At 41.4% G+C, this 26,033-nt stretch overlaps 2 protein-coding genes and 1 pseudogene across 2 annotated transcripts in view; 1 reads left to right on the forward strand and 2 right to left on the reverse strand.

Annotated features, from left to right (window-relative positions):
* Positions 1-217: 217 nt before the first annotated feature.
* On the reverse strand, positions 218-341 carry LOC115060576 (uncharacterized; annotated as a pseudogene).
* A 996-nt stretch (positions 342-1,337) lies between these two features.
* On the reverse strand, positions 1,338-8,875 carry mfsd13a (major facilitator superfamily domain containing 13A). Its single transcript, XM_029527580.1, has 9 exons — positions 8,746-8,875; positions 6,757-7,019; positions 6,449-6,528; positions 5,230-5,673; positions 5,017-5,137; positions 4,604-4,700; positions 3,966-4,137; positions 2,935-3,128; positions 1,338-2,375 (listed from the first exon to the last, which is right to left on the reverse strand). Exons 2-9 carry the CDS (start codon positions 6,922-6,924, stop codon positions 2,125-2,127), a joined length of 1,527 nt encoding a protein of 508 aa, XP_029383440.1. The 5' UTR covers positions 6,925-7,019; positions 8,746-8,875; the 3' UTR covers positions 1,338-2,124.
* Positions 8,876-11,048: 2,173 nt separating this feature from the next.
* Positions 11,049-26,033, forward strand: part of sema4gb (sema domain, immunoglobulin domain (Ig), transmembrane domain (TM) and short cytoplasmic domain, (semaphorin) 4Gb) — a 28,222-nt gene continuing 13,237 nt past the window's right edge. The window contains exons 1-2 of the mRNA XM_029527924.1: positions 11,049-11,148; positions 15,350-15,628. Of these exons, the coding sequence (XP_029383784.1) occupies positions 15,484-15,628 (145 nt within the window). The 5' untranslated portion in view covers positions 11,049-11,148; positions 15,350-15,483. The remainder of the gene's footprint in view (positions 11,149-15,349; positions 15,629-26,033) is intronic.

Here is a 26,033-nt window from a genome sequence, read left to right on the forward strand (position 1 = left end):
ATCCCTGAACTGTGCTTTGTTTACGCCCTCTGCTGGCTTTTAATCCTTATTGCTGGTGTTCTTTTTTTAATTTTTTGTTGTTTTTATGTTTTAGATAAATAAATAAATGAAAAAAAAAAGTGAAATACAGTTTATCATTTATTTTCAATGATAATACGCATTTATTTATCTACAGGTTGTTTTCTTTAAAGCGGGGAAACTTCGACATAAATAGAAAAAAAAAAAAAAAGTTTGTTTAATTGAAAGAATTAAAAGTTGATTCGGCCTCATGTCGCTCCTCTCCGCGGAAATCTTTAATAAAAGGGGAAAGATTCATTCGGTCTGAAGAGAAACACGACAGAACCGAACCCCGAACTTCATAATCACCTTCTTCATGGACGGTGTCCGGTCGCCCCACCGTCCATGTCATCCGCCACCGTTTAAAAGGTCAAAGTTTCCGATGCGTTTGTTTGGAAAAAGCGTTTATAAACTTTTAACGACGGCGTTGACGCAAACTCGAACTTTTGAAATCTCGCGCGCGGTGCATGATGGGTGACCCGCACGTTGGTTCCGCTCATGCAGCCCTCAAAGTAAATCGAAAATAAACCGTCGGACAGATAAGTACTGTGACGTTTAGTCTCATAAAAGGATAAATAAATTAATATATGGTTTAAACATAATGAAATAATGAGCTAACGAGCTAATGGATCATCATAGGCATGCGCTGTGTGCTCTCAAAGAGTAAAATCATGAGAGGATTACTTCCTGCTACTTCCGTCCTCGTCAGGAAAGGCCCCAGCTAAGAAATATAAAATATCTATTGTTCAACTAGTGAGACAAAGTTTTTTTCACCCATGTGTGTATTTAAGTGTTTAAATTTGCTACACAAAATAATCACCACGTTTAAATAATCTCGCCTCATGTTGTTCCCATCGTTTGTTGAAAACCAGCCCTGAAGCTACGCCTCTTCCGGTCACGTGGATCCCGAACACATATGTATCTGGAGCTGATCTTCAGTCAAAGTAATGTTATTTGGGAAGCACAAAAGTTCTGGTGTTGTGTCCTACAGGCTACTGAAGGTCTGTTAATCACCACACAGTGAAGCTTGACACTGAGAGGATACAGACTGGGGAGCATTTTTTTTTTGTCTTCTGCACTGATTGAGGTGTCAGCATCAAGAATTCAGTGGAGACATTTGATTTCACTTCCTTGACAAGTTGCTCATTGTAGCAAAGAGATTTCCCACAAACAGATGGTCCAATCATTTCACATTAATGAGCCAGTTTAGCCAAGTTTCACTTCGTCTTACACAGGTGTTTGACTTTCAACGCAGATGAGGTTTATTTGTGGTAAAGTCACACATTCTCTGTATATCCTAAAGGAAAAAAAAAAAAAAAAACTTCGACAATATGGTTACTGGTATAAATATTTTTTTCCAATTTGGATTATTACAGTACATTAAGTATGTCACACTCAGTATGTCAGAAATACAACAGACAAATGGCAGTTTGTGCAAATACGTCATCATCATGACCATCAATACAGGACGTATCAGAAAACAGTTGTCGACATCAGATTGGCAGGACATTCTGTGTTAATGTAAAGAGATGTAAAATAATGAACTGGCTCTGAAGTGCAGGATCCATGCAGTATCAACAACACTATGAACACATTAATGCAGTTTTATTCCATTTTCTTTATCCTGTTAATAACATTAAAAATCAGAACAGTATGATCAAACTCCTTATTTGTTAATAATTTCTGAGCAGCAAAGCAGTTTTAAAGAAGACATCTTAGCTTTGGCCTGCACCATGAAGTTGTCACCTTGGTCCTTCTTCAGCCAAAGGATTGATTGGTTTCACTTTAACTTTTGGTCATCTGTTCAAATATAAATATAGGTCAACATCTTAATGTATAAAATAAGGCAAGTGTTGTTGCTTAAAATCTTTCCTGTGTTTGTTTTTTTCAGTGGGATTTATCAGCCCATTGTGCATTTTTCACTGTCAACAAACCCAAAGAAAGTTGTGTTGTGGTTCTTATCCCGCTGCGGATTATGTTTCACCACCTCCTAAACTGTTATCAAAGGGACTGTAAATCTGATAATTTAAAAGTGTCTGTGTGCAGCTTCAACCAACTCGACTCAGTTCATATGGCCTTGACATCAATTAGGTGGCCGTGCTGGGCCCCCTGCCTTAAATTCTTGATCCCTTGCAATTTGCGGCCATGAAGCGTGAAGCGTGACCAGGCGGCCAGCTGAAGCAGGGCACAGGTGATAGGCACAAACACCAACATGTAGAAGCAGCCCAGGCGTAGAGGTGGAGTCCCTGAGCCAGAGGCAATGTCAGGCACAGAAACCAGAGAGTCCTTCACAGGTTCTCTCTCAAAAATATCATAACCTGTGGAAAAGGATTTCAACAGAAAAAGTTAGATTTCAATGTAGGAAAACCACAAATCCAACTTGAATGTACAGCAAAGCTAGTAAGGCTACACAAAAAATTCTATTAGAGCATTTCTTAAGGCCATTAGTGATACAATCAAGGCTTAAAATATGGGGGAGTACAGTAATATTTTGCTCTGAGGAAGATGAGATTGTCAGCTAAAGATAAAAAAGACAGTTTATGCTACTCAAAGTGTAAAATGAGCCCGGCTCTGTCCGGGGGTAAAGTCACCTCTCATATAACTACTGACTAATTTACTGAAGGCAGCGTGTGCAGATCCGTCTGGCTGTCCAGTTGTCTAATTTAACTTTTTGTCCCTTCTGAATGTTTCAGTTACAAGATTGTTATCAACACCACATTTTTCATGTATTACATGTATTGTATTTACACAGATAGAGCTGGAATTCCTGTGACTTGCTGAACCAGCTGGGCTACTTGATACAATACGTTGCGTTCCAGGAACGCAACTTGAAAAACAAGATGGCCAAGGATCAAGTGTGACGGTTCCTTACTGTACCTGTGTAAACACACAGCAGCCAGGTGCCAATAAGTGGAGCAAATGTTTGTCCGGGTTTGGTCAACAAGGCAACCATCCCAAAGAGGAGTGCGGAGGCAGCCTGCTGCCGTCGATTAACCACAAAATCTTCATCCACCAGATCAGAAATGACCAGCTTCAGCAGCTTACACGTTCCCTCTGTAAATACCCGGTTACTAGGGAAAGGAGAAGGCAGGTTACAGCTCAAACACAAAACCTCTGCAGTCTCCAAGGGCACAGCCACTTTCTGTCTTCACAGACTGGGCTAAAGTGTGTAAAACCACAGCACACAGTGTGAAATAACTTTATCACCTGTGGTCAACATTTGTTTTATTTTTCTTCTTTTAACATCAGCTTACCTTTAAACTTTCAGAGTTAAAGAACCAAAGGGATTCACAGTGTCTTTACTTCTGCCACAACTGTGAGTAAAAGGACTAACCACACATCATCCGGGTTCAGCTGAATAGAGCTTGAGAAGCCTTTCTAATCCTGACTAAAATATAATTCTTTAACTTTGAAATAATCAAGCCCTAAATCACATTAAGATGTAAGAAAATGGTCTGTGTCCTTCAACTGGAGCCCAACTCTTCAAAAGGAATTTAACACATGGTCCGAGGCTCCCAGGAACTGCTCTCTGATCCATGTTCACATGTTTACATTAAATCTTTCCATTCTCCCCTTGAAGTGTCTTTCATGGCTACATAAATCAAGTGCAGTTTCTCATTCTCAGCAACAGAGGTCTAAAAAATCTCAGGCAAAGACAAGGTAACACAATATTTCAATATAACATGAAACAAATGTGTTAACTTGAAAACTGGCATGCCCTTGTGAACGCTGTGATTCTGCTTCCTCTCAATAAGTGGTTGCTGTGTGATTGTGAAGTCAGCTCTTAAAGTGATAAACCTTAAAAAACAAACAACTAAAAGACAAAAACAAAAAGAGAATCAAGCAAACAAAGCAGAATAAGCTGTCACACATCTAATGCGTGTGCTGATGTGTGTACATGGCCATACCTAGCAATGAAGATGCACAGCAGATAAATGTGGTCAGCCCCTGCCAGCACCATAACCACACTAAGTCCCAGTTTGAGCATAAATAGCCAGCGGATAACCTGGTAAACCCCGTAACGCTGGCACAGTGTCAGGAAATACAAGTTGTTCAGGTGGGGGGCAATGTAAGAGATCCCTGCATGAGAGCAGAAGCAGAGCAGCATTAAAAAAATTAAAAGACTAAAAATCAGCAGAAATAATAATCTTGGTAAAAAGAAAAGGAGGTGGAATGCCAACATACCAGACTGCAAATGAAATTAAAAAAACAAAACAAAACTGATAACGACTTCATTGTAGCCACAATTTGACTGGCTCCTCAAACCTGAGGCTACTTGGTTTTCTTTAATTTGGGATGATTTTATTTATTTATTTATTTTTGGCTTTAAAAATTTAACACAGTCCAAATTCATCTTTTCATTGGTAACTAAAATCTGTTCTTCATAAATTCTTTCATCACATTTAACTGTAAAATAGGAATGGCACTAGATTGCCCACATAATGCTATCATAACTACCGCACTGTTGTTTGTCTGTGTAACCTAACTCAACACATACATACATACATAAAGAGCAGATTGTCAGAGTCACATCTTGTTTTCTTACCGAGTAAGATAGAACCCGTAGAGGCAGAGATATTATCAGAAAGGAGATGTTCAAGGAAAAGAGGGAAGAAGTTGTTGTTGAAATGGCAGTGAAACACCTGCAGAGGGAGGGAAAACATTCATAGAATATAACTAAGCTGATGAAATAAAGAAAAATTAAACACTGGAGTGTTTGTGAAGTTCCACAAAATCCTCTCTGCACTGATTTACTGTGATCTATTATATTTATCCCATTACCAACACTATACTATATAAATACCACATAAATATTGTGCAATTGAAGTGTAAGTTTGCTCTGATGACTAACATTATATTAAATGTGGTCCACATCACTCACATATGTCTCCTTTTTCACTTTTAAAAACTTTCCATTTGCAGCACACTCAATAAGTTTAGGCTTTAAGTTTCTCTCACCTGAACAAGGTTCATTGACACAAACCACATGAAGTTTCTGTGTTTGGAGAGCTGCTTGATATACTGTCCTATAGTGACAGGTCTGTCTGGATGGGTAAATGGAGCAGGGCCAACACTCAATCTGGGACAGTACAAAAATAAAGAGGAAGAGTGAGATTAAGAGGCACAGTCGTCAGAGTTATTCAGGAAATCTAAATGTTTCAAAATCCTTACTCTTTGAGTGCTTCATCCTGTTTTGGACGGAGTTCTTTGTGAAAACGTTGCTGAAGCAGCCTGGACACTACAAAAAAACCCAGAATGGAAAAAGCGGCCAGAGCCACACAGAAGAGACGAAAAAAGTAAAAATCTTCCTTATCCCAAAATGAGTAGGAGAGAAAAACAGAGAATGAGCCCAGAGCGCTGAACACTGAGCAGTGAAAGTTGAGGCGAGTGCGGTCATTGGCAGACACGGCGAGGTCAGCCAGGAGGGCGCTGTGATGGAGGTCGACCATGGTGAGGAAACCGTCGTACAGGCACAGACACAGCAGAAACTGCAGGCCTGGTCTGGCCCATGCCACCCAGAAGGCCAAGAATGACATGGCAAAGAGAGGGCCATTTCTGGAGAGAGCTTTCAAGCGCCTCAACACCACCTCTGGATTTGTGATCTGAGAACCTGCCCTGGGTGAGAAAACAAAAACATTGGTAGATAAAAGAGCGTGTGTCGTAATGATTAAACAACGTCTCTGGCATAGTCTGACACAGAGCCTAAAACAACTTGGGCCAACAGTTCTGTTTAAATACTCTCAAACTGTTTGTCTTTTTTTTTTATTGGAGGATTTATCAGGGGCCACTTGGCCACAACTGTGCTATATAACCACCAAAATAAACAGGGAAACAGCACCCAAAAAATAAGATAAAGAAAGCTAAATACGCACATGTCCCTGCAGTGCAACAGCTTAAATATGTGCAAGTATAACTGAAATTGGTACAGAATAAGATGATAAACTTTGTTTGGACTACACCTTTTGAAAACATAGAGTCACAAAATGAAATATAAACAAAGGTGGCAGCTTCATGTTCAACAAAGCTGAGCACTGTTGCAGCTGAAAAAACTGATGCATAAATGTTTTCCATCAGAGATGTTGGAGTGATATGTGTAGTAAACATATTTGGTAGGGTAGAAATCTATATCCCAACTGTGGATCTTTCCCCAGATGCTATAATTAATGTGATCAATTTAATTCACTTTTTTTTTTTTTACTAAATATTAGGATAATTTCACACACAGACACATGTTAAAACAATTATGGGGATGTGTCACTCGGAAAATATAAATACACAGACACAAAAGTTTCCACAGAACTGATCCCGCACAGCGCTAAGAAACCCAAAAATATATCAGCTAATCATCAAGAAAGGAAGGAAATCAAGGAAGAAAGATTGAGGCACTTACTGAGGAGAGCTGAGGAAAGAGCGATCACTCAGCCAGCCAAAGAGAGGGTCATTAAGACTGTTCCATATGAGGAACACCGTCTGCAGCACATCAGATTGGAAAGTCAATCAAGTTATCAAGCTTTTGACAGTCAAAAGAACTCATGCAGGATGACAATGACTCTTGAAAAGTTATTAATTTATAAAATTATAAAATTAGTAATCATGATAATAATAATTGCAAACTTCACATTTGCTATAGCTAACATATAATGAATACTGCGTATCAAGCACAATTTCAAACACAGACCAAGGTGTCTCTGAGCTTACCTCTCCCACCCAGAAGGAGATTTTATCAATCTTGTAGACAGACACAAAGGTCTCCACATAGTACAATAGGAAGACATTGTGGAGGATAGAGGTAAAAAGGGCCAAAGAACCGTAGAGCACTGCTGTAGAGAAGATGCCTTGCCAGAAACCCCAGATGCTCCTGCCCATTCTTCTTTCTCAGTCTCTGTGCTCCGTCTTTTCTCCGTGCCAAGCTGGAATCATCTCACGGCCTGGCTGACCCAGGGTCACAACCACATGGTAGACTTCAAAAAACAGAAAACAAAAAAACAGGGCGAGTTATCTTCAGTTCAGTAGCTACAGGAATATGTATTATCTTGCAGTGAAACACAAAAATACATAAAAAGGCATTTTTGATCATTACTGGAAATGACTACAATATGTCATTATGAAATTCCGACATGGATAACACAATGTCGCATTAACATTCCTGTCTTGCCGTAGAGTCTGTGGAGAGCAAAGGGAGCTATTTTTATAGCAAAGTAACAGTAAGTGCCTATTAGGTTGGCTGTGGACCTCTGTTCCTTTTTTCCATCTGGCCCACGCCCAGATGTGTTGTGCGTGTGAGTTAAACTGTAATTTTCCCATCATTATAATAGCTACTGACGCTCCACCTCAATCCCCATAAAAAGCTGTTCTTCTTCAGGGCACAACATAAGGAAAGTCACACGATTCTCTTCACAGGCTATTTGCTTTCACTGTGCTTTATTCTCCCTGGGTGTCACATTCAACACTGTGCTATGATGGTGTTTTTGAAGGTGCTATGCTTAGTAATTTACACCATCTGTGAATGAAAAGGGGACCTGATCTAAACCCTCAGAAGCTTCATCACTATATCACACCATCTTTTATTGCACCACCCGAGGACAAATCCTGCATCACTCTTATTAGTCCCTTGCAGTGTTCCACTTTCCCCTTGAAGCCCCAAATTGCAAATTGCAACCTAGGGACAAGAATTCCCTTGAAAAACACCAATAGTCCTCTTCATTCACACCTGAGTATCACAAGCTCAGACTTGCTGGGATCTACAAACACTCTGTCACGTTGGGATTGCCATATAACATCTCACACTAAGTGTGTCGAGCCAACGTGATACCTTCTGTCAGAGACAAGCACAGTGTGGCATCTACTGTAAGCTCGGCTGCACAGCCACACTTTCATCTCAGGATCTGGGGGGAGATAGGACATTTTGGCCTAAGCAGCGTCCTCGGTGTATGACTAAAATCTCTGCAGCCTTGTTCCAATCAGATCCGTGCAGTGAGGCGGGATGGCAGCTGGCTGCAACATATCGCATCTCATAGCACATATCTTACTAAATCAGAAGTGGTCCACTTGGTAACATCTACAAATATCCAATTCATGTGCTCTCAGCCAAGGCAGATTCAGGGTCGTTTCCATCCGTGTGGAGCTGAGGCACATTTACACACCTGTTGTCCTCACTCACAGACCGGCACGACAAGAAGGAAGCACACAATGATCGGATGCTGGCTGGGCTTGTGCCAACATCTGAGGAAGTTAATGCCACGAATCAGAAGCAGGCGGGGTTTTACAGTAACAGGCACTGATCAACTGAAACAGTAATATAAAAATAAAAGGACTGAAAGTCCTCTTGGAGCAAATAATAATAATAAGAAGAGGAAAGAGCCAAAATGAAAAGGAGACACCAGCAAACAGCTGCTAACAGACAGGCTGTTGTCATCATTATTAACTACAGCGATAACTAACTGAACACGGTACATGTTGTGTGTTGTTTTGTGTTGTGTCTGTCCACAGCAGCAAGCTTTAATAATAATAATAATAATAATAATAATAATAATAACAACAATAATATTATTAACAGCCAAGACTATCTAACTGAGAGCTAGCTGCTAACTACCAATGGTTAGCACTAGCTAGCTTTATTAACCGTTAGCATTGGCTGGTTAACGCCGAAAAAAAGAGGTTATCACAGAAAAAATAATTGTTACGTACCGACAGTTGTGTGGCTGTCCTGGCTGGGTGAATCGTGTCCGGCTCGGTGTGGAGGCGAACCGCCCGGCTGCTGCTCCGGTTGTGTTTCGGTCACGGCGGAGGAGGACAGTCCACGTCACGACTACTCCGGTCTGATACTCAGATCCGTGACGCGGAGGGATCTGTGGAGGGAGGGAGGGAGGGGTCTGTTCTGCGGGGGGGGGTCAAGTCTGGTCTCTGGTCTCTTTGGGGTCCAGTCCGGTCTTCTGGTCTGGTCTATTGTGGTCGCTGGTCTCTGGTCTCTTTGGGGGTCCAGGCTTGTCTGGTCTAGTCTGGTCTCTGGTCTCTTTGGGGGGCTCCAGGCTTGTCTGGTCTAGTCTCTGGCCTCTTTGGAGGGGTCTGGTCTGGTCTAGTCTGGTTTCTGGTTTCTGGTCTCTTTGGGGGGGTCTGGTCTGGTCTAGTGTGGTCGCTGGTCTCTGGTCTCTTTGGGGTCCAGTCCGGTCTTCTGGTCTGGTCTATTGTGGTCGCTGGTCTCTGGTCTCTTTGGGGGGGGGCTCCAGGCTTGTCTGGTCTAGTCTCTGGCCTGTTTGGAGGGGTCTGGTCTGGTCTAGTCTGGTTTCTGGTTTCTGGTCTCTTTGGGGGGGGGGGGGGGGCAATAAGAACAGACCCCTCCCTCCACAGACTGGATGTCCAGGCCATTGACCATTAAAAAAAACGTATGATAATATATATATATATTTTACTGATATATTCATCTCATCATGTGACATGTTCAAATAATCACTTTCTTTTACTCTGTGCCATTTCATTTCTTCATGTGCGATATTAAACTCGTTTTTATACGTCCCGTTGTTTATGCTTCATGAAGCAGAATTTCTTTGACTGTTTTATATATTTTACTGTCTCCTATCTCAGCTTAGATCAGCACAAAACGGATATAATCTTTTGTTCAGTTTCTGTCTGACAAAGCTTTGAGACATTCCTTCAGCCAGTCTCTCCCCTTTTACCATTTCCACATTAAAGTGGTTTTAAATGTGATTGTCAGTGGAGACGGCAGACGTAGATGAATCTCTGATATTTAATGAAACTGGTATTGTATTCTCACTGTTCATAGCTACGCAGGTATAAGGCAAATCTTTCCCAATATGTCCGTTGTGGGGGGTGGAGGGGGGGGAGCCACACAGAAGACAGTGTGGTCTCACTCTGACTCTGTTTGAACAGATAAAATACCAGAAGTATGATTCAGTGTGTGAGGTCTGATTTAGTCTGATATATGGTTTAAAAGACTAAGAGAGAAGATACAATAACACATTATACTGTTATCAGTAAAATCCATGGACATATTTAAAACTAGAGGAGTGCAGCAATCGTATAATTTTGCACTGCTTTAGGTTAGTAGGCCTCTAAAGCACCTGTCAGGTAGTGTATGCTGCAGATGAGTGCACGACTTTAAAATATTAATATTGCTTTTAAGAACAAGTTGTCACGGGCTTTTATCGGGGCAGGACATTTGGACAAAAGCACCAGTTTTAAAAATGAAAATTATACATGGCTTCAGTTTCAAGGTTCTGGTTTTGTTCATACTGCCTCACCTTTACACCGTAATGTGCCTTTACGTCCCAACATGACAGAAAAACAACTGGCTTTGGTAGAGATTAGATAAAAAACATTATAGGCATGGAAATGTATGCTGATACTTGTGGCACATGAGATATTGTGCTAAAACACCTGGTGAATATCCACACAGCTCCACTTCAGGGGATCAGGAAAGGGGCAGAAAACTGGAGTTTGAATTTCTGCTTTTTTGCTTTCTATCCAGCAGGGGTCAGTCACAAAACATATATTAAATGGACACACATAAACTCACACTTTATACCAAAAGTAGTGTCACGTTAAAATACTCAAATACCAAGTTCATATTTACATAACACTCTCGATGCGTAGTTTTCTGTATATCCCTTTTATGTAACTTACTCACAAAAAAGCCTCATTAAAAGATAAAAACAAACATAGATGTCGCAGGATATGAAACTGTATAAAACCATATAGGATGTGTATATTCCATTATATTATAATATTTTATAGATTTTTTTATTCCAAATATAGCAAAAGCAAAAACGAATTACTTTCATGTGTTTCAAGGAAAGCAGAGGCATGACAGAAATGTCATCAAAAGATAAGGCAAGTCAACCTGTGTGTGTGTGTGTGTGTGTGTGTGTGTGTGTGTGTGAGAGTGAGAGAGAGAGAGAGAGAGAGAGAGAGGGAGAGAGAGAGAGAGAGAGAGGGAGAGAGAGAGAGAGAGAGCGAGCGAGCATTGGCTGACTGCAGCAGCGGCGGAGCAGTTCGGTGTTTCGCAGCTGTGAGGACTCAGACTGAGACTCGGACTCGGGATTTTCTCGGACCCCCCCCTCATAAAACAGTCAGGTGAGTGTTTTCCGTCTTTTTGCTCCACTTTTGCCGTCTCTGTCCGTGTGATCCGGACTCAGGTGAAGGTGACCACACCGCTCGGTCCCTGCTGCAGTCCGGCTCGGACAGGTGCACCTGGGAGGGTGTTTGCAAACGCCGCCACAGTCAGCTCATGTTGTTTATTTATTTTACCTAAAGCCTCATCCGGTGATTTTTTTTTTATTTTTTATTTTTTATTTTTTTGTGTGTGTGATTTCTCTGAGCTGGCTGCGATCTTACCAAAGTCAAAGATTGGCTCGAAAAATCTGCTTCCTTTTCAGCTCTAACTTTGGCCTTCTTGTTGGTGTAATGAGGCCATTACTCACCACCGGTCACCACCTTTTTTTAATAAGTCAGAGGTTATATGAAAGCTTATTAAACCAGTCAGGGGCCATTCATAACTTTTGTCCGGTAATTAGGAATAAAATCACTGGATGGTGAGATGTGGTGTAAGAAATGAAAGGAAAATGTACCAAAAAAAAAAAACAACCCTCAATTATAAGTAATGTAATCAGGATTTCACTAGTGTAAGGTATCATCAATAATATGAATCAATCAAGTTATTTTATGGTATGGATTCATTAATTGTTAATTGTATTTGAATATGGTGGCAGGTCAAGTTGAACTTATTTATATACTTTCAGATAGATAGATATGTAAAGTGGCATTAGTGGAATGAAATAATTTTAAAGGCTTTAAAACTCTAATTGAGTGCAGTGTGATCTGTTTCTTTAATTACTGCCCTTAATCAGGTCAACAACAAAGGGCAGATCTGTAACGTCAGGTTCATCAGTGTTCAGAGTAAATGTTGATAAGTTTATCATCAGCTAATTGTTCTTTTCATGACGTCACAGCTCAAACACCCCATCAAAAGGGGCTTTGTGATAGATGAAAGAGCAACTTAAAACAAAACACCAGATGCAAAATGGCAGCCTCTTCTCCCCACCAAAAAAAAAAAAAAAAAAGCCACAAATTACAGATCGCTCTAATTTCTTTGATTCGAATGGGTGCTGGTGAAAAGTGAAGCCACATGAAATTACTTTTACACTGAAATCTTTGACTCATTTCTGAAATGAACCAGCCAGCTCAATTTACCCTTAACAACGTGTGACGACTAAACCACGTACACAATAGGTGGTGATCATGATGTGCAGTACGTTACACCATTGAGGTTGTTGGAAGAAGCAGACTTAATCACATAAGGTCAGATTCAGTATCATCCTGCACACTATAATTAGCCTACCCGCCAACTTCAGATGATTCGTGTCATTATTTACCACCATTTAATCTGAAAAGTCCTGTTTTCTCCAGAGTAAACACTTTTTACGACGGAGCAAAACAAATGGGTTTGAAGACAAAATCAATTTCCCAGCGTGTCGTAGATCATCATTTTGTATTTCTCAACAACCCCTCCAATCACAGAATGTTTTTATTAGAAAAAGGTTGACACCTGAACAAGAAATGTCCCTGGGAGGGGGGCTCCATCTCACGGAGCAAAAGATAATGAGATCATCTGTCATCACAGATTATATAGTAGATGATTTCAATAATAGTACAGGCACCAGGCAGAAGAACAGTCTATTTAACTGTTCAAATTCACTGTATCTCTTTGATTAAGTCACACAGGTCCAAGGAAACTATGATCACATATTGTCCTTTTGGGTGTGCTGGAGGCTTTATCAGTTCTTGCTTATCAGATAAACCCAAACAGCCACCCAAACTTATATATATTTATATTTTTGTGTCCAAAGAAGCATAGTAATTGTGACACAATCATAATTTCACACTTCCTGGAGAAGATTTTCCTTAAGATTCTCCACATCGTGGTGACTGTGGCCCACAGGGTAAACCCACTCATTCCTCCCTTAATGTGTAAGTAATCTCATTTATGCTCTGGCTCTGTGAAAACCCCCGCTGGTTTTGGGATAGAGCAAAAGAAAAAGAAAAATATGTCATGTTCCTGCACATCATATATAGTCCACAACCACCTTGAATAAAATAAAATGTTGATTGTGTGTGTATTGATTACAGCTACCCATTAGATGGTTGTAATCAAAGGTGCAAAAGTGTGTTTGACATTTTAAGTGGCACGTATCGAAAGAAAGTCGAAGAATAGTTCACTTGTTTTATTGATCATTCTGCTGAAATGTCAGGCGAGATATTTAGCAAATCATCCTGGCAGATGCTCTCATTGGAGAACAGCTTCTTCAAACGTCTTCATACGCTGTAGGTGAATAATGGATTAATTTCAGGATGTCTGATGAGGCCCAGAGAGTAGAAAATATCACTGAAATTAGGTTAAAGTGTCCCAGTAGATCTGTTTTGAGCCCAGCTCTGAGGATCAATAACCAGGTTGAAGTCTTTGCAAAATAAAAGGTGTCTCAGATGCTGCCTGCTGTTTGAATTCGATTCTTCTCGTCTCCTATCATGTGTTTGTCTTCCCTGCCCCCCCCCCAGAGTTTCCATGCTTCAGTGAGGTGAACGCCACATTGTTAACGTCCTTGCCAGCTCCTACTGAGCAGCGCACACACACGCACTACCACGGAAAACGCCAAACACAAATGCAGATGTGTTGGGACAATGGCATGTTTGCTGTGAGCTATGTGTATAAGAGCAGCAGCTTACAAAACCACACCAAAGGGCTTCTCACCAGCATGCCCGCCCGCCTGCCTGGCTCATCTGCTGTCCTCTTTGCCAGTTTCGGCAGACATGGTGTTGGGGAGACTCATGTTGCACTGATGTTCTGCCTTAACTTGCAATGACGGGTGAGAACTTCACTAATTTAATACATCAAATTCGGTTTTCTCTTTGTGGAAAATCTCGTGTTGTGTAAATAATTCCATGCAATAAGTTTTCTAAAGGCACAAATCTTCACAGTGTGACCTTTTTCTTTGTACTACTTTCAGCTGTCTTCATCAGTGAAAAGATGCACGATACGAAGGAAACTTCAGCTCCTTTCAACGTGAACGTAGTTTAGAGAGAATCAAACGTCTTTTGGCTGATGCCTGTTTTGTGATGTAAAAGTGATGGAGTTACTTTGGGTGGAAATGGTTCTGGTTAACTGAAGGAAAGTAGAAAGGATCCCAGCACCCATCACCATCACAAACATTTCCTCTCCCACATTGTCATGTCATGGGTTGGTTTCAAAGTTTAACACCCAAAGTGCTAACAGAGAGGTCATTAGCGTCTTTGTGCCTCACGCTGTGAGTGATGTGCTGCAGCAGCAAGCAGCCGTGGAGATTAAGCTGGTTATTCTCCAGTGTCCGTGCGTGGTGGAGCAGGATTCGCTGTGTTGACCCTTTGATCAGTGACAGAGCCAGAGAACGAGCAGCCAGGCGGAGATTGTGCTGATGGCTCAGGGCCTAATCTCTAGATTATCCATCATGCTGCTCCAGTGTGCACACAGCTAATTAAGAGATGAAGTTGTGTGTTGCAATATTGCATCACAGGGGACACTTTATTTAACTTCAGAAACTTTTTAAATGGTCTTTTTATGTAACAGCACCTTGCTCATTCACTTTGGCTAATTGGTTGTAATCAGAGAGTGATCATGCATATCAGCATGTACTATTCTGCTCATGCTGTCAAGTAGGCAAAAGAAAGTTCATACAATGTGTCTCCTCATGAAAGTTCATAATGCCTATCTTTCATATTTGGACATCATTAATTGCTGCCTTTGGTGGACACTGGGACATAAGGGGAAGATTGGAGGAGGAAGTGTCATTGTCTGATGCACTCGTGACCGTTTTGAAGGAGTTGCCTGACACCTTATGTGGTGCTACAGTGTAATTTGTTTAACTACAAGTACTTTTCAAGGGAAACTTGAATATTTTTTAGCACTCAATGCTAATCGCTAGTGAAATTGATACTTCAAGTGTGTTTGGTTGATAATATCTTTATTCAAGTATGATTTTGAATGTGGGCTGTTTACTGAAGCTGAATGTTTTTCAATAATATTGATGTTTTTACTCAAGTTAAGGATCTGAGTGCTCAACAACTTCTAGTATTACTGATAAGTAAAGTAAAGTGTTTCCCCTGAGGTGGTTCAGTGTTTGTTCAGCAAATGTTCAGCCAGCTTTTAATCGTCTCTCTCAACAAAACTTCTACAAGAAACTCGTTTGGTACGCTGAATCTCTTCTTGTTTAGTTAACGCACACTGTTTTTCTCTTTCTCTGCACAGACCTTTCTCAGCTGGAAGATAATCAAAGGGTCTACATTCACTTGCTGGGGCCCCGACAGATGCACATTTTAAAATCGTGTACGGTTAATTGAGTGCATTCGAGGCTGTGCTTGCACCCCGGTCGTGTGTGAAACATGGGAGACCAGAGGTCAGTGCAGCCCCTCCTGCTCCTGCTGCTGATCCTGCTGCTCCTCACAAGGCTGTCACAGCTGTGGGCCTTCCCCTTCAGCCCTTCTTTGGACCTGGATGTCACTCCCAGGACGACTATCCTCTCCAAAGGTGAGCGGTGAACAGTCTTCAAAAGGATGTGTTCAATGAATTGGGAATGTGCCCGCCGACAGAAAGTTGGCTGCTGTGATGTGCTTGGCTTATTTTACCCACTTCAGCAGCAGTGCTAACAGCCACTTCTTTTCATCACAGCTCAGTGAAATGTGAACTTGCAGACATGAGAAACATAGTGTCAGATTTTCTGAGAGTTACACATTCATATAGCAATATTAAGAATATGCATTCTCTGTGTGTCTCTAGAACTAGGCAGAGCATTTCTCGCTGTGAGGTTTTAATCAGCATCACAATAATCCAGCGATAGTTGTCTGAACATCGATGCAGGCAGGAGCCGCCAACAGTTCATTCTGGACCCATGGCAACATCATAAGGGAACAGAAGTTGCAAAAGAACAGCAACTTAATTGTCTCCCAGGGGAGGGGGAGCGTGTTGACTTTAAAAACCATTTTTTTTAGAGACAGCCATTCACAACCCAACGAAACGCTCACCTCGCTGTCCTTATTCGATGCTGCTCCAGCCTCTTCCTCCCCACCGCTTTAAAGAAGTGGCACAGTTTTCAAAGTTGGCCCGGAAGACAGCTCCTTCATCCTCAGAGTTATTAATCGCCTCTCTCAAGCCCTGTCCTAGATCACAAAGCTCAGCAAACACTTCTAATGAAACAATAGACAGGAGGCCCTCATAAAAGAGGACCTGGACACAGTAGGCCTGATTAGTGTCTGGGCAGGAAATACTGCTGAATAGGTGTGTTTTGGCACTTTAAACACACAACCAGAACTGCCGTCTTCCTCCCGCTATCTCATTTCTCACCAGCTCACCTTTCCCCTCCCTCTCTCCTCTCCCCTCTCCCTCCATCACTGCGGCAGATGCTGCCTCTGCAGCTACAGCGAGAAGGGAACTCCAGCACTGGCAGACTGAGCAGATAGCTGTGCTCTTACCTCCACTCCACCCCTCTCCATTTCCTCTCCAGTCCTCAGAGGATGAGTGTTATTAGAGGACAGACCCATCTCTATCACCAGCAGAGCTCTCTAGTGCAATGTCACAGGAGCCGTAGAGAGTGTTGCAGTGAGGGGATGGGAGGATGTGCTGCTTGATGGTCTGAATCCCAATCAATCAGATATATGACAAAGAGGTTTTACTGTGTATATAACACTTTTATTGTGCAATTTAATGACCCAAATAGCGATATTTTTGTTTTGCTGTTTGCTTTTTGTTGAAGAGAGAGGGAGCCCTCATTCAGGCTGTGTGACATAATGCACTGAATACATTTACAGCTACTGTTAAAGAGCTATTTAGTGCAATCACTGGGGGCTGACAGCACTGGAATAATTCCTGATATTTGTACAGTCATTCATCAGCCGAATGAAAAGGACACACTCAATTAACTTTAAGGAGTTCATCAGATGGGGCAGCACATATAATTCATGAGGCCTCATTAAGCGACTTCATAAGAACATCACAGTCAGAGCTCATTGTCTATTCCGAAAGCCTCTCAACTGTCTTGCCTCTGGCTATTTATTTACACATCTCTGACTCTGCCTCGGATTATAAATCATACATACTATGCTCACTGTGGGCGCTATCTGTGCCGTAGCCAGAGCTGGTCTATCACTGCAGATTTACTTTTTTTTTTTTTTTCCCCTTGTCCTCATAGAGAGTCGTCCTTGACCCACTTTTTAATCACCAGGAGAGGCATGTCAGTGCTTGTGAGGGTGCAAGATGTGCACGTGTGACAGCATGAGCCTCATCAGTCCTCGTGTACGTCCCAGTACCCCATCCCTGTGTGTGTGGGAGTACTATTTGGGTTTGCATTCAGTCATATGCGAAATCTGCAGAAATGCACCCCCTGTCACTTTCCCTGCGGAGACACATGCCACTCGGCGTGGAGGCAGGGGGAAGTGGCAAGCTCCATCTCCTAAAGATGATAGGACTGCCTGGGCGCACACTGTTTTGCGTGGAAATAGTCTGTGTGTTGTGTGTGGGTGTCACTACCTATGGGACATCTTGTGGGAGGATTTATATTATTTTTCTCACCCAGGTGAGGGGGCGCTTATTAAATAACATTATGCTTTACAGATGGCCTGCATAAGTGGGAGTACAAGAACATGCTGTATAAGAAGGAGAACAGACTGATAGGAAAAAAAAAAAAAAGACTTTAAGCACCTTTTGTAGAAAATCTCCCTGACCTGGTATATTGAGAAAAATACTATAGAAGAAAAAATGCCAGCCACTTAAAGAACTTTGAAATGATAATTTTAGAATTATTCTTATATTAGCATTTCAAAGTTCTATCTATCCACTTAATAGAGGTCGCAGAATTTATTTTAATGATATATTCACTACCTGCTCACCTTAGCAAAGCGCTGCCTAAAACATTTGAAAGAAATGTCTATTTTATGTGCGGTGAATCATTTTATTCTAACTTAATAATCTTCTCTAAATCCATCCACAAGTATAAGATTAGCTATTGCAGCTATCTGACATCTATCTTCTTCTGGGGCGTTTGGCAAATAGCCAAACCAGCTAGTTAGTTAATCCAACCAACAGATGATTGTACGTTCACTGTTAATCAATAAATGTCTCGTTTGTGAGCATTGAAAAATATTTTGGGTGTGTGACAGTCAAGGAATACATATAATGCAGCATTTGAAGGAACCCAGAGGAGCTGCAATGATGAGCTGATTAACTGTTCAGTCAATTAGCATAACATTTATCAGCAACTGTTTTGATAGTTAAATCATTTTAAATGCTTTTTTTTTTTTTCTTGGGAAGGAGGGGTGGGTACCAAATGGTGAATTTCACCTTCTGAAATGTCACGATTTGGTCTTTTCGCAGTCTTGCACTGAACTGAATATCTCATCTCCAATGAGTTTTGAATTATTTATTGGAATTTCTACTATTTTAAAGTAGTTATGCAGCCTCAGAATCCAGCCTGGGATACATGTTGCGTTAATAGGCAAATTAGACAGATAATGTGTTTAAGTGACAGGCTAGTGGCTGTTTTCCTCTCCCAGAGAAAAGATGAATTCTTGATCCGGATCTGAACTCTGCTGTCTTGCCTGTGTGATGCCTCCCTCGCCTTTTCTGCCTCTGCCACCAGACCTGAAGTAATGCAGTGGTGAAATATTGATCAGCTATAAGTTGCCTGTTGCAATGTGACATGATGAGACAGCAAAAGAGGTCTTGGTTGTGAGATTTTGTATTTTTAGTGCCATTGATATTATGATGGTAGTAATATACCCAGCTGAGTCTTCTTTATCCAGTATGGCAATCACAGTACTAAAAAACAAGCCAGTCAATTTACTATTCAGCCAAGTCTATTATTGTCTCTGCAAACAGAGTGGGCAGCTGCTTCTACTGCACGCTGAACACCCAAAACATTGATGATTTACTCACATTATCAGCTCGGCCTTGCCTGCTATGACTGAAGTTGTTTAATCTCTGGTTTCAGCTGTGCAGCAGCATTGATACGCAACCATTCATTTCACCATTGTGGCAACATTTCAGGCTTTGGACCCGGAGATTCCCATGATGCTTTGATCCTTTCCCTCCCTTCAGTGCTGATTTGAGATTCTGACAGGCTCTTATCTGTGATTCACTTAGAGCATCTTGCGAGGTCTGAAATACCACAAACACTGTTTGTGTGTTGTACGTGGGGTTGACTTTTTGTTTTCTGAGATGAAAGTCTTGGCGGTCTTTCATCTCATTCTGTAGTCTCCCTGGTCGAACAGAGTCCTATGAAAGTTCTGGCTCTGAGACAAGCTCTGAAAAAGGTATTATGTTTGTGTCATCGTTGATAGTTCGGTAAACTCTGAACTGACACTTTGACGGAATAACAAGTGATCTCTGACAGCTTTCCTCGCAAAGAACTGAGCATACATCTCAAAGTAGTAAGTTCCTTTTTTTTTTTTTTTTTTGAGGTTTAGGTTGTACATAAAATTTGAACTGTCAGTTAAAATGGTCCATTCACGTGCATGTTGTTGATTGGATTTGACAATTTTACTATAAGTTTCAAGGCTCGGGCTAGGAGAGATGCTCATTTTTAATTATTTAATTGTTGGATGTTGATCATCTCTCCCTGTCTTGTTTGGTTGGTGAGCTGTGGAAACGCCATGATGGAGTTAAGTCTGGTACTTTATCCCTCTGACATGGACAAATTCCAACATGCTTACTATTTTTGCAGCCATATCAGGGTGTTCTCAATCGAACCTAAACACAACGCTACCCAGATCTGACAGTCTGGCTGAGTCCCAACACACCTGTGCATGATTTGATTGGATCTTTTCTTTTTTCCATCCAAACAGAAGGAGAACACTGACAGCGGTGTTACGTACCGCCAATTAATGGGAAGCTGTGGTCAAAAACAGTAGCAGTACATGTCATTTTTCCTGCTCCTGCAGTTCACACACTCTATCTGGTGACAGAAAGCACCAGGCAGAGACCTGTGAACTTCAGACCTGTGAACGGCTTTTGGCAGATCTACCCTTCACTGAGAAAACAGTCTGTGTGAAAGCTGTTGACAGCGAGCACTGACATTTTTTTGTTGAATTTCCATTTATTTCCACTAAGCTGCAGGGAAGGTAGGACTAATCAAACAATACACAATGTCACTCGGTCTAAAATGTGAAGTTTTTGTTTTGATTTCCAGCCTACCGAAAATACAATAATACAAATCTTAACACAAAACGTAATACAAAATTACTTTATTTTGAACTTCCCTTTCATTTTGTCCAGTGCACGCAATGATAACTTAAAAATATGTTTGCCTGTGTCAGGAACATTTGCGAATATTACTATGACAAAATTGAATTTCACACAGTCTCTAATGCCCCTGGCCTCTGTTGACTGCGGTCAGTGACCAATTTCCACCTCTATGGTGTGTTCAATAAACCTTGTTTTGTAAACCACAGGTAACCATAGCAACAGCACTTTTTTCTCCAATTAAATTATCCCAACTGTGGAATACATTTTAAAGAATAGTATAATTTCAATATCTGCCTGAGTTTGACAACACACTCGATGTAGCTGCGGCAGTTAAAGGGCTATATGATATTTTGGTACACCATCCAGTTGTGTATTATTGCTTACATAATGCAGAGTCGTGTTTACTGAGTCTCGTGGCTGGTAAAGATGTGAAGAGCTGCTTATATAATGTGGACAGAGTTGACAACAACTGACAGTTCTGACACTGTCTAAAGATGTTAAATCAGTTTTTTCCTCCCAGCATTTGTTCCCAAATCTTTTGTGTAAGCACGTGTGTGTGTGCGTGTGTGTGTCACATGCTCTACATAGTGATCAGCCAGTGAGTCACACAGGAAGTCCCACACTGTGGCGATAGACAGACACGCACAAATATACAATGGATTTACTGTCGCCTTGGACCCCAAACGGAGGATTACAAATATGTCTGGGTAGAAGTGTGCACATTCTGGATGCACCACCTGTGACGGCTCAGTGTTGAGACACCGTCACTCATGGGGAAAAACATACAAACACACTGCTCAGATCTTGTGACTCACCCAAAGAAATTTCTTCACTTATTTTTCAAGAGATAGATGAAGGACAAACTAAGTGTGTGTGTGTGTGTGTACCCACTGGAAAAACTGACAGATGTTTCTAAGGGTCAGTACTTCCGCTCATCCAATGATGTACTGATAACCGTCGCACAAACAGGTCTGTGGTAACACAATTAATGGGCAGGAGTGATTTGTAGATTTTTATTCATTGATTTTGTTTCGAAGTGCAAGCTACTGTGAATGTGAAGGTGAAGGTCATCATAATATAGATGAACAGCCTTAAATGTGGAGCTATTATGTTTTCATATTGCTTTTTTTGTTTCTATCCTTAAAGCTGCTCTCTGAAATTGAAAACAAGGCAATCAAACACAGTTTATTGATTGCAGTTCTATAAGTCAACGACGAGTGACACATATAATCATAATAACTTTAAAATGTGTCCCAAACATTTCTTTTACACACTGTAGAGCACAAAACATGGCAATAACAAAACTGAATATGTTTCCATGGGCATACACAAAGAAAATAATCAGCAGAATACGTGGGTGCAGGGCGATAATTATATATCATCGCAAACTATATGAAAATGTTAAAAAACTAACAAACTATTTTATAAATCAATAAAGAAATTTAAAACATTAATCACATTTTAACATTTGAGCTTGGATTTCACCATTTCATCAAACATAGGAACACTTTTCTATTCTATTATGGAAGTCAGCCTTATTTCCACAGCATTGCCCGATCTATTAATTTAACCCGAAACTATGAATTTCTGCCACACAGAGGTGAAACTCTATAAACTTTACTCAGCTGACAGATTGGATTTTAGAGCACAGCTGTAATTGCGGCCAATTGATTTTCACTCCTGTGATTCACGTTAAACTCAGTCTTGAGTTTCTCTTTCAGACATCTGAGTGTGTTGTCACTCAAGATCGAGGGAGATAAAACAACACACAGTCACATCATGGTCACGTTTTCGAGCAAGGTCACGCTGCTGACTTGGGGCCAGGGACATTGTGCACGTCCTTCTCATCAGCACCATGCTTGTTATATCATCTAACCCTTATTTTTCTAAGATAGAAACCAAGGATTTTGCCCGCTCTTGGATGACTCATGAGTGCCGAGTTGCGATCCAGCCTTGGGCCTTCATTGTGTTTGCATAACCCTGTCTTTGAATGCGATCTTGGAGAGTAAGCAATGTTTGTAATCATTGCTTGGTGCGTTCCCTCTTTTATTTTGAACCATTCACATGTCATATACTTTCAGCTCCTGTCTTTGTGTGTCTTTAATTCTCTTTGTCATTCACATCTCACCGGTGTCTTGTTTTGCTATATATATATATATATATATCTGGATAGATGTGTCTGCATGGGTTTTTACTGTGCTTTACTTGTGTGTGTGTGTGTGTGTGTGTGTGTGTGTGTGTGTGTGTGTGTGTGTGTGTGTGTGTGTGTGTGTGTGTGTGTTTGTGTGTGTGTGTGTGGAGAGGCTGCCCTGCTGGATGGCTCCACACGCTTGCTTGCCTCGAACCGTCCCCTTACTGTCACCCTCTGTCCCCCAGCATTTCCTGACCTTTGGCTGCGTTAGAGGAGCAGCTCACTGAAAACCGACTTGCTATGAGAAATAATCTGTGTCGTTCAGAGTCTTATCAGTAGATTTCCTGCTGCCACCGTGGGAGGCAGATGTGACAGTTTTTTATGTTGTATTTTTTTATTTTTAGAAACTCCAGTTCACTGCAATTGAACTTTTGAAATACCTTTTGGTACCAGGGATGAAAAAACTACAACAACTGCACCAGGTCTCACCGGGATTGTGCTTCATTTTTGTACCCCATCCAACCAATTTTGAAAAGATTCATAGTTTGAAACTATGTTAGTTATGAAGTAAGTTAACATGGGAAAAACTGGCAGTTCTGGAGGTCGTCCTGTGAGGGGTAGGGAGTGGGTTGCACGATAGTTAGTCTGTAAGAACAGAATAACATCTCAATGATGTTTTAAAGACCCGCATTCAGGGGACGATTAGCTGGAGGCATGTTGACGACAGTTGTGAGAAATAACTGAACCTGTTGAGCTGAACTCAATTATTTTTCCATAATTGTGCAGTATTACAGTTTTGGACCTGCCCCTCCAAAATAAAGTCATTTAGGCGATCCACCTAAACTGCTGGCTTGTTGACAACATTTTTTTGAGATGCAGAGGCTTCTGCCATTTGCAGTAATGGCTCTTGATTAATGTTTTGAAGATTAATGAGCCCCGCGTCTTTTAAATGTCACTGTTCAGAGTTGATGTTGAAACTGTGGTGGAGCTTTTCCTCTGGCAGGAGCTGTAAATGTGGCATCGTTCTTCCCGGCGTTCTTGCATATAATGAGTGTGACAGGCGTGACAGAGGCGGTATGGTAATAACCTAATTACTGACCTGTGAGCGGGGCACTGCCGGTGATGGAGCTAGTAGGAAATGACTGTCAGAAGGGAAGGTGGGCGATAGGAGCTCAGTCTGACTCAGCCTCTTGCCTTCAGTGGGCCTTAGCAATGCTAATGTCATCAGCCAGTTTGTTCATGTGACAGTGAGACGAGCAGCCAGTCTTGTGGACAAGAAAACACCCTCCATGTGATGATGGGGACGCATGCAACAGTTTTCAGTGTAGGCTATTACGCAAGATCAAACACGGTCGTCATCCTCACTAACATCGCAGTCTTTGTCAAATGGAGCACTACAGGTTTCAGCGGTTGTCAAGACCTTGAGTATTGTGTGCGTTTGCCTTTTTATCTGTGTTTTGCATAAACAGGGACTCCGGTTTCAGTTAGGAGGATCCGTTAACTGGTTTAACAGCATTGTCTGATTTACGTAATCCTAATTGTTGACACCAAACCTGCCATTTTCATTCAGTCTCCCAGTGAATTGACCCACACATAAATGATTGTTCAACATCCTCAACAAAGATGATTCTTGTATTAAATCCCAGCTGCAGGATATTGAACAATGTGGCGAGCAGCGTCGGTGTGTGGATTGCAGGATATCTGCGGATGTGTAAAGTTGGATTATGCACCTTAATACATTTCTGCATGGATAATGGATGGATACTGAGACAAAAAGGCCCACTGGGCACACTAACTTACAAGGCTTACCAAAACCGCCCCCCCTTAATGCGTAGAACAACACAACTTCTCTCCATGCATCCATTTGCTATTGTGTTTTGCCTGTTTTTCTTCCTCTTTAAAGTAATTTTGTGGCTCTTTTAGTAGCATGTCTTTATGATTATTCTGTTGTCCTTTTTGTGTTAATGTCTTCTGGCATCTCTTTGTGGCATCTCTGTGTCTCTTTGTTGTCATGTTGTGCCACTTTGTTGTAATTTTGTGTCTTTTTGTGGTTGTTCTGCTTTTCCTTCCTCCACCATTTGGTGCCTGGTTAGGGTTATTTTGAGTTACTTTGTGTTACTTTTTAATAACTGACATTGTCTTGGTAGTTCTGTGTCTCTGTGTGGTCCCTTTCTGTTTCTTTGTAGTTTTGTTTGTTTTTTTTTACTGACTTGATTCCAACCAGAAAAGTTAACTCACTTTGTGGTTAGCCCGGACACCCTGGGCCCGTTCAGTAATCCACAATAATCCACCAAGATTTTTTTTGGGTACCAATTAAATATATCACTCCATGCCTAATATCAAAACATGTCAAGAGCCAAACATTGACATTGAATGCTTTGTCTATATTTTATGCTGTCTGTATTCTTAAATTGTTCTTGATTTTAAATGGAACTAAACAATGACTCATCTGTGAAAGTTGCATAATCTGTTTTTAAGGTGATGCATTTGATTGACCCTCATTCATAGAAATCACATAATAACAATCATCAAATCTTGACCTGTCAGTTCCACTATGTTTTTGCAGACCCCGATCTAATTACATTTGTTAAACTGAAAGGCATGAGCCATGGAGCTAATATGACATGCTGATTAATCAGCTGTATACCTCCAGTAGTGACGGTGTGAACAGCTGGCCATCGCAGCTGCAGCGGACCCTTATCGCTCCGTCAGAGGTACAATGAACAGGAAAACAGATGAAGCACGACAGGCGTGCAGGGCCTCACACCACGGCAAATCAATTGGTGGCGGACAAATATAGGTTGCCTTATTACTGCTAGCTGGAACATGCTGTCATCGCTTCACAGCAGAGGGGGACCAGAACGACAGAGGTGGAGAGGATGTGTGGAGATTAACATGCCCATTCTGTGTTCGGCTGTTAACGCTGTCGCTGCACCAACAATTACTCTGTTGTGCATCTTTAATAATAACAGCTGTTCCCTCTGCATGTGTGTCCTCTGCATGTCAGCTTTAGTTAAATCGGACATGAATCTAACTTTTCTAGCAAAAGCTCTGTAAACCTACTTCTGCTTTAAGGGAGGTTTTCCATAGCCACAGAAAACAAAAAAAAAAAACTATGTCCTCCTTTTTTCTGTCTCACAGCGGCAGAGCGACCTGCCCCCATTTCCGAGGTGTTACACCGGGGTGTCTTCAAATATTCAGCTTAGTGCAACGAGGCACTTATATTGTGATGGATAAATAGTGTTGTCTGCACCAAAGACAGAAGATTGATAACCCAAAGACATCCAATGTTACTTTAGAAACTCGTAGTAGTCAGTGACAGGCCTAACCCTAATTTGGCCCACTTTCTGTGACCCCCTCCCCCATCTTCCTCATTCAAACACACACATACTGTATCACCAGAGCAGTGATGGTGATGATGCTGTTGCCGTACTGCTGATGTGATTTGGCAGTACTGGGGCACAAATCCTGCTGAATGCCCTAAAAATTTTGCCTCCACAGTTCCCCCATTGCCGCATACCCCCCTCGACATTCCTCTAAGCAATCACTCCAGCCATCCCCCCGCCA

Source organism: Echeneis naucrates, chromosome 19 (assembly GCF_900963305.1).
Source record: "Echeneis naucrates chromosome 19, fEcheNa1.1, whole genome shotgun sequence".
NCBI lineage: Eukaryota > Metazoa > Chordata > Actinopteri > Carangiformes > Echeneidae > Echeneis > Echeneis naucrates.